The sequence below is a fragment of the Vespa mandarinia genome, chromosome 10 (assembly GCF_050613455.1).
Source record: "Vespa mandarinia isolate Hongniang chromosome 10, ASM5061345v1, whole genome shotgun sequence".
NCBI classification, from domain to species: domain Eukaryota; kingdom Metazoa; phylum Arthropoda; class Insecta; order Hymenoptera; family Vespidae; genus Vespa; species Vespa mandarinia.
The window spans coordinates 3472972-3488691 of record NC_140819.1 but is presented as its reverse complement, the minus strand read 5'-3'; the positions used below and the strand labels follow the sequence as shown (position 1 = coordinate 3488691).

At 27.8% G+C, this 15720-nt stretch overlaps 2 protein-coding genes across 4 annotated transcripts; one reads left to right on the top strand and one right to left on the bottom strand.

The window, feature by feature from the left end:
* Positions 1-24: 24 nt before the first annotated feature.
* Positions 25-5598, bottom strand: Cyp303a1 (Probable cytochrome P450 303a1). Of its 2 annotated transcripts, none has more exons than XM_085659560.1 (11): positions 5463-5598; positions 4649-4756; positions 3014-3099; positions 2423-2674; positions 1841-2324; positions 1563-1743; positions 1110-1218; positions 836-1016; positions 638-716; positions 412-550; positions 25-334 (listed from the first exon to the last, which is right to left on the bottom strand). In XM_085659560.1, exons 3-11 carry the CDS (start codon positions 3096-3098, stop codon positions 150-152), a joined length of 1695 nt encoding a protein of 564 aa, XP_085515686.1. In that variant the 5' UTR covers position 3099; positions 4649-4756; positions 5463-5598; the 3' UTR covers positions 25-149. The 2 variants fall into 2 exon arrangements, with proteins under 2 accessions (XP_085515686.1, XP_035732497.2); XM_035876604.2 differs by having other exon boundaries at positions 26-334; positions 638-755.
* A 5985-nt stretch (positions 5599-11583) lies between these two features.
* Positions 11584-15703, top strand: LOC118446210 (dynein light chain 2, cytoplasmic). Of its 2 annotated transcripts, XR_004839529.2 has the most exons (4): positions 11584-11763; positions 12485-12602; positions 14100-14418; positions 14602-15703. XR_004839529.2 is itself a non-coding variant. In XM_035876606.2 (3 exons), the coding sequence occupies exons 2-3, from the start codon at positions 12495-12497 to the stop codon at positions 14259-14261; spliced, it is 270 nt and encodes an 89-aa protein (XP_035732499.1). In that variant the 5' UTR covers positions 11584-11763; positions 12485-12494; the 3' UTR covers positions 14262-15681. The 2 variants fall into 2 exon arrangements, 1 of the variants encoding a protein (XP_035732499.1); XM_035876606.2 differs by having other exon boundaries at positions 14100-15681.
* Positions 15704-15720: the final 17 nt, after the last annotated feature.

Sequence of the window (15720 nt, the reverse complement as noted above, 5' to 3'; positions counted from 1 at the left end):
GGTAGGAAATTGGAATTATGGGATATGTCTCATGTACAAGATTTTCATTAATAAATTTTATCATATGTAACAATTTTTATTAATAAATTTAATCATATGTAACAATATGTCTAATATTTTGATATGTTCATAGAACATTTGCATATGGATTATGTCCTAGCAGTAACTAATACTTTATATGGTTTTGGACCAGCAGTTACACCATCTAGGAAATCTAATATGGATGGTTTTTTTTCTCCAGGTACTATAGAAAACGTAAATCTTTGTAAGAGAGCAGTTATTACAATGAACAAATTACTTCTTGCTAGTGACTCTCCCATACATCGATGTCGACCTGTTACAATTATAAATATATTTTTAAATTTTATGTTTCGATTATATTTTTCGATCGTATTATAGATATAAACATACCTGTACTGAACGGCAAATATTGATCTTGTACAGAAATTCTACCATCTTTGTCAATGAATCTTTCTGGTCTAAATTCTTCTGGATCACTCCAAGATTTGTCCATAAGTAATCCATTAAAATTGACAATAATCATTGTATCCTATAAATCATGTAAGCGTCTATTTTTTATTGTATGAAACAACAATTTGTTTAATTCATAAATTTATTTTTAACTAAAATATCATACTTTCGGAATTCGATGATCCATTATATATGTATCCTTTAGGGCTCTGTGTGGTACATTCAAAGTTCGCCCCATAAACATTCTTAATGATTCCAAAACAATGGCGTTTAAATAGATCATACTTCAATGAAATTATATATACATTTTTATTTAAATATCAAATATATTTAAATATTATAAAAATTATTAGCATTTGTATACCTCGATCGATCGGCTAATGTTGGAAAACGTCCGTGACCAATAACTTGGTCGATTTCATCTTGCGCTTTTTTTTGAACATTAGGAAACAGTATTAAATACAGAAAACAAAAACCTAAAGCTTTGGATGTCGTTTCAGAACCAGCTATAAATAAATCTACACAAATAGCTAATAGCTGAGATTCTGTAAATAATACGATGATTTTAAATATAGTAAATTAATAATTCCATATGTATGTGTGGCTAATTGCAGTATTAATGAAATGTAAAAGTATACCTGAAAATGTTTTATTACACTTTTCCGATTTTAGAAATGATAAATAAACATCCATCAAATCTCGTGGTGCATTCGGATTAAGCGTATTCTTGTGGTTTTTTAATTCATTCTAAAAAAAATATAATTAAATTAATATTTTTTGATAAGACAAAAAATTATACGATTCTAAAAAGGCAAAATTAAAAAAATGTTAATTTAAATGTACATAATATCAAGCTTTCTTATCTATTACTTCTTCATAATAATAAGTATTTCTTCATTTTAATTATTAATAATAAGATTGTTTTTACATTCATTGTTTCCATATTTTATGAAATAAAGAAAATTATTTGATGAAAAAAGAAAAGAACTTATAAAAGATGTTTATAACACGCATATAATTACGCATGTTTATTCCATTATTTTGACTTATTTTCTTCAACAAAATTACTTGATTTTATACAACATACTTACATGTAAGAATGACCAGAGTTGTTGATGCGTCTCTATGAACGATTGGTAACCAGAAAGTTTAGGTGCAATGTATCTTAATAATGGAAAATGACTAAACGGTGCACCTATCATATCGATCTCTTTTAAAAGTTTTGTAAGAATCTTTTGAAAATGTATCAATGTTTCGTCATCGATATTAAACCTGCATAATGAGAGAGAGAAAAAATTTTTTACTTAGATCTATCTTTCGTAATCACCGACTCACATATATGTAATATCATAAAATATTAAAAAGTGACCTTTTACCAGCTATCATTCTCCATAACGTGTTTAGGACAGTTACGCCAAAGGCATCATCCATCGATATGATCATTTGTCTCGAAGTAAACGCATTATTCGATTTGTTATCATTTATTTTTATATTTAATTTATCGTGGATATTATTCTCATTATTTATTTTCTTATCTATACTATATTTGTCGTTTACGTTATATTTAAATTTTTTCCTTTCATTTTCAATCATTTTATTTTTCAATTGATATATTTCATCATTATTATTAATACCAATATTATAATTGTTACTAACTCTTGACGTTCCATTTATATTGTCATTTACATTATGACACTCTTTACGAAGTAATTTCTCAAAATATTCGACTAGTTTCGAGGCTTCCTCTTCTATGATTGCAGCCATACTATTTCGACCGTAACCAAAGTCTCTTAAATGACGAAGAACAAATCGACGTTGTTCTATCCACAATTGACCATCAACAACGATAAGACCTGATGAAAGAAACGTTAAGTAAAAAGAAATATATATAACTATTATATCTTATTAATTTATTTATATTTTACTCTATGTATAAATAAATAATTTTCACCTCTTCTTTTACCCCAAGTTCTTGCTTTATACATAGGACCAGTTGGTCTACCTTCACAATCAGGATTTGAAAGCATAGAGCATACGCTATTATAATCGTTTAGTATCACTATGCGATCACTACCGATTTTTAAACCAGTCACTGGTCCATATTTTTCACAAAGCACGGAACAAGTTTTGAATAAATATCCTGTATCCTTTCGTATCCGTGCTATTTCCATCGCACTGCCAAGAATAGGCCACCATTTAGGACCTATAAATTATTTATATAATAATATAAACATTTTTTACAAAGTGTCTCATACTTAATTCGAGCATTTGAGCTAAAGATACTGATATGTTTTTTTATGGGAAATTCGTAAAATAATCATCAATGATATTAGCATTACAACAACATCGGAAAACGTAAAAGAACATATTAAAATTGCATGTGGTAAAATAACGCATTCTTGTATTAATCAAAGTGTTGTCTCTTTTGAATCAAATAATTACTTTCTATAACATTTTTTGCATCATTAAAAGAAAGGTATTGAAGCTGGTCGAATTAAGACGAGACACCCTATATATTACAAACTTTCTCAAAATGATGTACCTGGTGGATATCCTTTAGGTTTGCGTGACTCCAAGTATAATAGTAACATTATTGATATCAAAAATAAACTAATTGTGACAATCATTCTGAAAAACAATGAAATATAAGCCACTTCAATTACAAATTTATCAGATCTATAAATTATAAACTCCTTAATACTTTGCGGTCTATAATCTTTCAAGAAACCATCATAATCTTCAAAAATATTCCGAAAACACAATATGTATTAAGAATACATTATTCAATGTTTTTTAACAATACACATATCGATATAAATAATTGTTAATACCAAAACTATAGATCTATTTTTATCACTTCTATCAATTTGACAAGTGTATAATTTAAAAGAAATATTTTATTCGATATTATTTGTTATTTATTTAATTTGACAACAATAAATAAATAAATGCAGCTTTTAATTAGAATTTTTTTAATAATTATAATTTTATTAATAGTAAAAAAGAAAATCTAAAATCCGTCATTTTTACAGGTTTGATAGTTCTAATATTAAAATTAAATATATAATATCCAAATTTTTTTTATCGTAAATTTTCTAAAAATTACAAGTTTTACTTTTTGCATATGTATTTTACTTTCTCATAAACAGTTCACGCGTTTTTCAATTACGACATTTTTTCATCAATGGACCGCGAAATATTAATATAGTTGAGACAGGCTATAATTTTCTGTAGATATAAATAAATAAAAATGGTATAAAAGAAACTATAATTTATTGTAATATATTTACTAAAATATGATCTATTTTAATTATCGAAGTTATACTATTTGTGCATATGTATATTCGCGAAGCAAGATCTTTGAAGGTGAAAGTAAAATACGGTATTTGAGAGAAAGTGGTATACGGAAGAAACGAAAATGCACCGTCATTTGTTTTATACTATAATGCCTTATATAATGATTTTAATATAGTAAGAGAAATTGTAATTAAAACACAACCAAAATTTTATTGTAAATTATAGTACTTTCTACTGCCGTATAATGTTCTTTTATTATTACTATTATTATTATTATTATTATTATTATTATTATTATTATTAATATATTTTTGTGCCAGTATTACATTCATAAAAATTACCTCGAAACAAAAATTAAACTACAGAATTAATATTATAGATAATAAATAATTAATTTTTAACGATGAAATATTACAATTTTGGTTTCCCGTTTATATATTTATTATATTTGCAATTTATGGATCTATACGAACGTATTAATAAATGGTCTTTAATTATTTATATATATATATATATATATATATATATATAAAGTTTTAAATGTTGATATTTTTTAACGATGGCTATATTTTCATGTTAAAGACGATGTGAGCAATTTAGAATAAAACGTTAAAACGTATAAAAACAAAGCTAAATATAATAACTTTAATCACCGTTGTCAAAAAATTAAAATTATGAAACAATTACCATTAATTATTAATATATATATGTTTTAAAAATATAATATACAAATTTTTCATTTATTTTATATATCCTCGTTTTAAGAGGCCATTTTATATATCGCTTAAGTATTCGTTTTTCTTTAAGGAAAATTTAACGTTATATAAATAATTCCTAGTATTAAAAACTATTTTAGCTTTTAAAACACACTGATTTTTACCTTGTTTCTCAAGAGCAATCGTCCCGTCCGTTGTATAAATCGAACTAGTTGTGGTCCAGCACTCAACCTGCTTTTAAATACCCCTCCTCTTCTCTTTACCAATCGTAACTAAATAGTGTAAGGATAAAGAATACTACATTATCGATATTGTGAAATTATTTATATAAGAAACAATTGAATTCTTTTTTCTTTTTTCCTATATTTATATATGCACGCACGCATACACACACATACACATACATATACAGAGTACTTTGCTGTAAATGATTATAAACTTAATCACACTTTTTAATTATTCATAATAGTAAAACAACTCTTTAAATCGATTATATGTTTTTTTTTCTATATCATGGAAATATTCCAGAGAAACTTTAGAAAATGTCTTTGATTTTATAATTATTTATACCACTATATATACATATATATAGGGTGTTTCAAAACTGAATACACGAATTGCGAAGAATGATTAGGGAGACCAAGGCATAGATTTTTTGTCAAACAAAAAATCATGGGGTCGTTGACACGTCGTTATCCAGTTACGCGATCAGATTATCAACCAATAATTGCGCTGGCAAGAGCAGTTTCTATAGATGAAATGATTTTCATCAATCAATTGTCAAGTTTATATTTGTATGACCATTATAACTGGTTTACTTCGTTATCATTCAATACCTGTCCGATGGTTGTGTTACATCAACGAAGTGTATCCGATCTCATGTTATCTGATAAAAGATATTTGCCTTGGTCTCCCTATATTGAGTTCTGAAACATATATATACACACTCACGCAATACACACACATACACGCACATACATCGTTTTTGTATGACGTCTTGTCAGCGGGAGAGTTCAAAGAGCTATGACAATAGCAGAACGCGCGATGAAAATAGAAGAACGATCGGTTATTCGGTGAGACGGAAGGTAAACACAGCTGATCGCTCCCGTTAGATTTTGATAAGCGAGTGATGTCGGCGTCTCTATGTATCATAGCAACGCGAGTAAGGCGTAAGACACGCGTGTAGTGGGGACAGTATGTAAGCGACTGCTATACGATTAGAAAATGTCTCAGTATGATCTCGGACTCGCATGATACTAGTCGTTCGCGATCAACCATATGAACGATCCGCTAAACAGTCCAACTCGCTTTCATAAAACCGCGCCAAATGATACTCCGGCAAATCTTCGGTTACAATTTATTCATTGTCTACGAACATTAATACGACATTTATTATTTTTTTCTTAAGACATATAATATTTAATATTAATTTATTTCGTATTTCTTATCTATACATCTTTCTCCATCTTCCTAGCTTATCTGCATTATTTATAGTTATCAAGATTTCTTATTTTTATACATCATTTACACGTTAACTTCAGTACTTAAGTTTTACTTTTAACCAGTCATATTTATGTAGCTTTCTTTTCTCCCATTAGATTTGGGAAAGTAAAGAAAGTTATTCTTTCTTATAAGCTTACTGCATATATTCAAGATACAAAACTTTTCAAAAGATGCCGTAGCTATCTTAATATTTATCTGTTTGAAAAATCTATTAAATTATGATAAATTTTCTTTAGTGTTATTTACATCCTTGTATATCCCTTTTTCTTTATGAATTTCTTTTTTCTCTTTTTGTTGCATCCTTCAGGAATCATTGTCACTCTGTTTAAATTTCGTAATATTGGGATGGTTCTTTCTGTTGGTGGTAATGGTGTAAATTTTTCCGATTCAATAGGAGGTTTAAAAGTACTGAGATATCTCGATGATGTTATTAGTGAAACCGATCTGTGTGTAATATCCTCATCTTCATCCTCATCTTCATCCTCATCCTCATCCTCATCCTCATCCTCATCCTCATCCTCATCCTCATCCTCATCCTCATCCTCATCCTCATCCTCATACTCATACTCATACTCATCCTTATCCTCATCCTCATCCTCATCCTCATACTCATCCTCATACTCATCCTCATCTTCTTCAAAAGAATCAACGGTGGTTCTTCCTTCAATCGTTTCAAATAATGGAGTGACTTCATCCTTCGTTTCTTCAAATCCATTTCCTCTTTCTACGTCAAAATCATCCGTCGTCAATAAAGACACGAAATCAGAAGGTGTTGTAAAATATAATTTTAAATCCGTTTGTTCGCTTTCAGTAACAAATAATTTACTTTTTTCGTCAAAATAGTCAGTAGTTATTTCTATTTCCAAATGTATACTACTATCAGTTATTGTTGGAAATATTTCAGTCTGGGTAATTGTTCCTATTTCAGTAACCAAAGATATATTTAGTGTTGTTTCATCTGGCGAGACAATAAATTTCGGAAGGGTTATATCCAATTTGGTTTCTGATTCAATTTCAAGCGTACTTAATGTGTGATCATGTTCTTTATGAGAGCTTTGATCAGCCCACCATTCTAAGTGTTCTGTTGTGGAAGTGAATATTTTATCTGAAGTTAAAGTAAACTCTTCGATGGTAGAAACCGAAGATGTTGTTGTCGATGTTTTTTCGAAATCTTTGAAGGTTTCAGAAATCGTTGTTGATGTTTCAAGTTCTTTTATCATCGTTATTGTTTTCATTTCCGTTAAGATAGGTTTCGTAGTCAATGAAACTATCGGGACAGTTTTATTCTCAATGATCTTGCTTGTTTCCTTCTCAATAATCTCGGTAGTTTCAAATTTCGAAGTAGTTTTTCGATCGAATATCGTCGTTTCTTCTTCTTCTTCGTATTCATACCAGGTTGTGATAGATTTATCTTCATCTTCATATTTGTCCTCCTCGTATGCTTCTTCATAATCTTTACCATATTCTGTATCATAGAATTCTTCATATTCTGAACTATCTGTTACCGTTTTCATTTTCTTATCGAACGTTGTTTTCAACGTTTTTAAAGATTCTGTTTTGTTAAATATATCGACGGTAGTGCTAAATGGTAAGAATAGAACAATTTCTTCCGTTGTAGTCGCTTCTGATGACATACGAGTTATCATATCAATTTGCAAAAATGACATAGGTGTTGACGGATAGGTTTCAAAGAAAGATGTAAACGAAGTGTTTTCGTAAGGAGTGAAATCAATTACAGGTGTTGTTATTAAAGGAAAGATTTCCTCCTCCAAGGTAGTAGATGTAATTTCTGTCGATGGAATAATTGTAATTTCGAAATCTAGCAATGTAATTTCTTGAGATGTCAAAAAAGTAGAAGTAAAAAGTTGTGAAATTAGTTCGACTATTGTGCTTATTTCTTCTTCCAATTCGGTATATCTTACCGAATAAGTAGACGTAGGTAATGTATACATTTCTGATAATGGTGGAAGGGACATACTTTCGGAAAATGGACTAAACTCTGTTAAAGTTGATAGCGTTGTGCCTGTCGGTTCCAAAATTTCTTCCGTTATTGTAATAATCTCCGTTAACATTGTAGAAGGTAATGAAACAGTAGTCTCTAATATTTGATCAGCATAATAAGTATCAAATGTTGCCGATGTTGTTACGAAAACATAAGTTTTACTTTCCGTTATTGCAGAGGTCTGTAAAGAAAAAACTGTAAAACTATATGTGGTTTCTATTGAAGAAATAAATATAGTTTTGAAAACTGGAGATGTACTTTCTTCAGAGATTGATAAAGTTGATAACGTTGTTGTGCTTGTCGGTTCCAAAATTTCTTCTGTTAACGTGGTAATTTCCGTTGATATTGTAAAAGACAATGGAGTAGTTGTTTCTAATATTTTAGGAACTGTCCTATCAATATAGTAAATAACGAATGTTGCCGATGTTGTTTCGAAAAAGTAAGTTTCACTTTCTGTTGTAGCTATTGATGTTTCTAAAGATGAAACTATATAGATATATGTGGTTTCGGTTGAAATTGGAATCTCTGTAATTATTGGTAATTCTTCTACTGTCGTTACATTTATAATTATTTCCGTCGTTGTAATTTCAGGAGTAATGGTAAACGTAGTATAAATTATTTCTGTTGTAAATAAATCAGCCTCCTCTTCTTCTTTCATTGATAACGTTGTACTTTCTAAGGAAACAGAACTAATCGTTTCTGTAAACTCTATTGTTTCATATTCTGTTATAGTACTCATAAAAACTAATATTTCTGTCGGGCTTGTAAAATCCGATATTTTTATATCAGTTTTATCTGTATACGTCTCCATTATATACGGAGATGTAAAAGTGATTGTTGTAATTATTTCGCTTTCTTCTGTTTCTTCTATAAACTCTGTAGTAGTTATACTTTCCGTAATAGTAATAGGAGTAATTATTAACGTTTCAAATGTCATCGTGGATTGCGTTGTAACAGAAGTTATTGTATCATACGTAATCATTAATTCTGTTTCCTCAAATAATGATGATTCTGTTATATTTTCTATCCATGTTGTCATTTCCTCGACAGTTAAAAACGGTAATGTCTCCATGATCGTAACTTCTGTAATAGATGTCAGAGTACTTTTGTACTCCATTGTCATATATGTCGCTTCTGTTGTACTTTCTGAAGTTGTACTAGATGAAATACTAGTATAAATTGTAAATTTTGTAGTCACTACAGGTAACGACGTTTCCATAATTTCTGTTGTTGTTGATTCGATAATAGATATCGTAGTTACAAATGATAATGCTTCTGTAACCGCAAAACTCGAAGTTGGCTCTCTTAATTCTGTAGTCCGCATAGTTTCGATTATTGATAATAATGTAACAAAAGGAGTAAGATCAATTTCTTCACTCGTTAAAGTATAAGTTACTTCAGTTTGTAATTGTTCTAAATCGATTGTCATTAATGCCGTGGGAAATGTTGTAATTTCTTCTTCGTAATAATCATACCAATAAGTACTTATTTCGGGTTCCTCGTAATCATACTCATACTCATCTTTATCATTACTTTCTAGATTTTCATCTATGTAATAATCGTAATCGAGTGTGTTTTTCGTCACTTCTTCCTGATTCTTTGAATCATTGTACATTCTTTTTATATCATTTCTTCGTTTCTCTTTGTTCTGCATTTTTAATTCTCTCTCAGGAAGCTTACGCGAATTCGATGATTTTACATTTCTTACGTTATAAATATTAGCATTTGTAACTGCAGTAGAATATTGTTTTTTAATATTTCTTATATTTCTTAACAATAATGAACTTTGATCGTCAAATCGCGAAGTATGAGATGAGTAATAAGCATTTCTTTTTTTTCTTAAATATGATTTTTCTAATAATTTATTCTTCCTTTTTGAATCTTCATTACGATGCATTTTGAACGGTTTATAATTCCCTAATTGATGTTTAATGTGACGTGGCATTATCACTGACTTTAAATTTCTACCTAATCGAAAGTGTATCGGTATATTATAGTTTTCATTATTATTTCGTTTCTTTGTCAAACTATCTTTCTTTCGATTATATTGTAATAGAAACGACTTCTTGACATTATGTTTTACGTTTATCGAATTAGAAACTGTGCGTAATCCTATATCAATAAAAAAGTATCGTGGAATATAAATCTCCAAATATATGTATTTGAAATTGCCATTTTGATTGGCGTAAAAATTGTCAGTTGCATAAAATCCGTAATGTACAATGAATTCATCTATCCTTAAAGGATCATAATCGATAATTTGAAACTTGATTTGTATGAGATAAACTTTCATGCTCTTCGATAAATTAAACGGTATATTATTCGTATAATTTACATTTAAAAAAGTAACTTTCATTGTTCGGGTCGGATCATTCAATAATGTCTCTAAAAAAAAAAGTAATCGTTTTTAGGATCGTTCGTTATCACTATTAGAATTTATGGATATATACCTGATCTTGAAATTGATTTCACAGAAACATCGTAATTGGAGTTTTTAATAAAACTCGATTTTAGTATAGCTCGAGTTTTTTTATTCTTTCTTATATCTATCCCTTCTTCGGAACTTCTTTTTATATAAATCATAGTGTAAAACATAATGAGAACAATAATTCTCATAGCTTTATATTGCAAGCACTTTCAATCTTCATCATTAGATTGTGATTTACACAGAGTTTTGTCGAGCTCTTGTAAAATTTTTTAAATGGTAAACAATAATCATGAAATATCATTTCGATGTCATTTCGATGTAGTAAATTTTTTTCAAGTAAATTAACGATAAATCAAATACTCATACATACATGACACTAAGTAAAGGTTGTAACAAGACAGTAGGTTTGAATAAGCATATTTAAAATCAAAAACTGACGTACGTTATATCGATAATCGAAGCTGGTTTAAATCGAACGTCGAAATCATAAAACTTAAACAATATCAACAATTTCTCTTTATGGATATTATAATTTTTACTTTACAAATGGATATTATATTTAATAAATTCTAATAAAAATTATTTATGAAATTAATTCTTTTATTGAAATTATTTATATTAATCATTTATGATGTTATACTCATATGTTAAAATATTTTAATTATAATAACAAAAAGTAATTATTAAAATATTCAATACTATTTCAAAAATAATAAGATATTTAATAGTAATAAAAAATTTGTTATCTAAAAATTATTGTTTAAGAAGATAACCTACAAAACTATCTTAATTATATAAATTTAATCTCTTTAATTTATTGATAATAAAAATAATAACAGAGTCGTGTGCGATATGAATTATTCGAGATTTTATATATGACAGGTAAGACATGATAAGATAACATAAGATAACTGCAATAATGTAAGATAAATTTTAGAGTTACTATTTTTTCTATATTTATAATAAATTTTTATAAAGAATTATAAAACTTTCTTAAAATTACGTCATACGTGCTTTATTTATCGATAGAAATGAAAAAAATATGTCTATATACAAATGATAAAACTAAATCTCAATTTGTTTTTCCGCGGCACACTAGTTGCAAGGCATTCTGGACCGATAGAAGACCCTGATAGAAGACCCTAATCGTGAGCCAATAAGAACCGTAGGATATCTGCGGACATTTCAGTCTGAAACTCGGTCGAGTAATTTTCGTTGTCGGCTTAAGTGCGCAAAAATTTTTAAGTAAATTATTCCATTTTGAGAATTCCGCATATAACAGGGGGAAAAGAAAATTATAAACGCTTTCCCTGCGTTTTTTAGTGAAAGTGTGTTTATAAAAAAAGGTATGTTTATTATTTTATCAGATGTATTGCTTTTTTAAAACCGAGGTAAAAGTCTTGCTTTTGCTATATGCCAAAAAATAATTTTATATTTTGATCTATCATATTTAATATGCTTTGTAAGTAAATATATTAACATTGATTTCTATTGCAATTTCAATCGCGTGCAAGTAAACTGTTATACTTATTAAGCCATATCGACAAAACAATATCCTCCCGCGTTTCATTCCATCCGTTAATATTGTACTGATATCTAAGTCGTTAAAAACATTGTCTTTTTTCGATAATTTAAAATTTTTGTTATGCCATCGATTGATATACACGCTGTCATTAAAATTGCTCATTTTCCATTTTTCAAGTATGTTCAATATTTTCATTTTATGCACAATTTCATTTATTATATATCGAAAACTTTTTCGTAAATTTAATGAAAGAATTTTATCTGCGGTATTGATGTATTAAAAACAATCTGTTCTATGTTTTACTTTTACTAATAGTTCATTGAATTACTTTTTATGATACAAATAAAAATTTTTGAGTTATAACTTAAAAGCACAAATATCTGTCATATTAGTTTTTGTCAAAAATTTATTATGTATGTTATAAAAAAATAATGTATATATATATGTATATATATATGTATATATATATATATACATAACATATATGTATATATATATGTGTGTGTGTTTGACAATAAATTCAATAATCGTGTATTTTATAGAACAAACAAAATGTCAGACAGAAAGGCTGTTATCAAGAATGCGGATATGTCTGAAGAGATGCAGCAGGATGCTGTCGATTGTGCAACTCAAGCTTTGGAAAAGTATAATATAGAAAAGGTAACTGCTTTAAAAAAATATATGGTTTCTATTTAAAAGTATCTATTTTTCTTAAAGATTTAAATTAATGTAAAAATATAATGTGAAATGAATTTGCAGGGAATCTTATTTTGCATGTCGTTACAGTAGGAGTGACATTTAATTAGACAGTATTAGCCTAATATGCATGAGCAAAGTTTTTAAATGATCTGAAGATCTTAAGTCTAAACTGACAAACTAAATTATATATATATATATAAAAAAATAAAATAAAATAAAATAAAAACAAATAAATTCAGTATTTGTCATCCCCATTTCAAGCTTATATTACGGCTGTTCATTTTCAGCTGATATTGGTTCTATAGATTTTTTCCTCATTGAATTAAAGTTTTTCTACAAATTCTAGGGTTTCCAGGAATATTATAAAACAATTATATATGTGGAAACATAACAACAGGAGATTGGAATGCAAAATAAGATTCCTATGGATTTTTTTCTATCAAAATTCACACGACTTCTAACTATGGTACTGAAACACGTAGCCAATAACAAGAAACATGCATATGCGTGCCATGTGTATATGCTTGATTATACATCACATGGAATTTATGAATAAGTATTAAGAGGCATATTATTAACTAATATTGAATTTAATATAACTCAAAATATCAATGAAAAATGTATGAAATAGATATCCTCTCTCTCTCTCTCTATATATATATACATTTTTTTTTTAATTTAATATGACTTAAATAATGATACATATTCAATTAAATAAGAAATGTAATAAGATTAAAAATGAAATTTTTTTCTTATAATATAATTTTTTATCTTATACATCTTTCACTCAGGAAATCTACATATAAGAATGAAGCATATGTCACAGCATAAAGAAAAGTACTTATGATATTAGAAATGCATACTTTATTTACGTAATAGGTATTATTTTCTGTTCATTTATATATTATTCAATTATCATTAATGTTATCATTTCATTAGTTTAAAATATATGAGAAATATTAGAAAAATTTAGAATTAGAATTTCAATAATATTCATATAATACATTTGGAAAAAATATGTATGAGAAAGAGCAGATTAAACTGCATAAATATTACACTATAATATATATATATTATATATTATATATTATATATATTATATATATATTATATATTATATATATATATATATATATGTATAAACATCATTCTCTTTTAATCACTAAATGAATTAGTTTGTGTTTTTACTGATGTAAATATGTTTTGTTAAAACTTGACTTTTACTTATCAACATATATACTAAAAATGAACACAGTAGATTTATAATGCATAACTGATTTCTTTGTCTGTGGGAAGTTCTACATTTTAATACAGATTTTAGATACAAGACCAAACAGTTAACAATATAAACGTACATTGCATTTATTTCATATGTTTGAACAAAAAATAGATTTTCCAGATGTATATTGTACATGGGAATTCATTAAGTATAATCATTGTCCATTTTTTTGATTGCAGGATATAGCAGCATTTATCAAGAAAGAATTTGATAAAAAATATAATCCAACGTGGCACTGCATTGTAGGACGTAATTTTGGAAGTTATGTAACGCACGAAACAAGACATTTTATATATTTCTACCTGGGTCAGGTAGCCATCCTTCTCTTTAAGAGTGGATAAGCTGATTTCTATTTTCACATCTTTCCTTTCTTCTTTCCTCCTTTTCCTTACTGATACTATACAGAACACGAAATTACCGTACCATGTGTAAAAACCAACTGCATTATGAATATGAGATTTGCTTTAAAAATAGTAAAGCATACTCCTAACGAACAAAGTAAGAAATATCAACATTATCAATTTGACATTGTTAATAGCTAAGTATTTGAAAAAAATAGATTGAGAATGTATGTAGAAAAATCAAAGGGTAGGAAACTATCTGAAATTATTGGCATATTACCTAATATTTTGAAATGTATAGTAAATGCTAAAACTTTGTTGTGTTCTTGTTTTATATTAGGTAAGTACGTGAGGTCGAAGCTAGGAATTCACTTGGACCACGCCGACTATTCCACACGCACACTACACAAACGACTGTGACGTATATGAAAGAGCGAACGTCACTATGCTTCTGACACGCTTCCACTTGTAAGCAAAAGTTAAAACTCTGCATGTATATCACGTCTCAATACGTTTGTAAATTAGAAAATCTTTGTTCCTGAGATGCACAAACAAAAAAGAAGTATTGTACGGAAATTACAAATTTACGTGAAATACTACAACAACATAGAATAATATGGGACAAATTGATTTCTATACAATTATGTAGAACGTAAAAAGATCTATTTAGATATACATATATATATGGCGTGGCGTTATATAGTCTTGCGTGAATCTAGTGGATTCCTATCTTAAGTTCCAATTTAACATTCAAGATCCTGTATAAATATTTACACAGAATAGACTATTTCTTATTTTGGACGAAGCAAGAAACATACGTATAATTTCTAGTCCCCTTATACAACAATGGACGAAAGTCAAGTGGAATGTAATTTCCTGCGAATATGAAAATTGAAAGTTATCTTACTAAAAATGTTATGCATCAAATGATTAAACTATTTCTTTGTTTTTCATTGTGACATTTCGTTTAGGTTAAGTTAATAATTATACAAGATTATTTGTATCAACTAAACTTGTTATCAAATTTTGATAACTTTTACCAACATGTTAGCATATGCAGCACTACATTATGATATTTGAATCATTTGTTTCCTACCTTCACACAATATTTTATATTTTACATATAACGTCACAAAAATTTTATCTCTCATGCCACTTACTCTTAGACAAATGCTCGAAGTCGTATCTCTTATTCTGCCCATTTTAGTTTGTATGTAACATTTAATACTTCGTATTATGGTACTTATACATGATAAATAAATAACTATACATAATATTTATACACTGTGCAATCTTCAAGCAATTTTTCATGCAGTATTGATTATTATAATGTTGCTACATTGTTCAGATTTTAGATCACAAATTAAACTTCGTGCAAAAAATAATTTTGAAAATTTTTTTGCAAGATTTTAATATTATTCATATAATGTGATTTGTTATTACATCTAATATCATATAA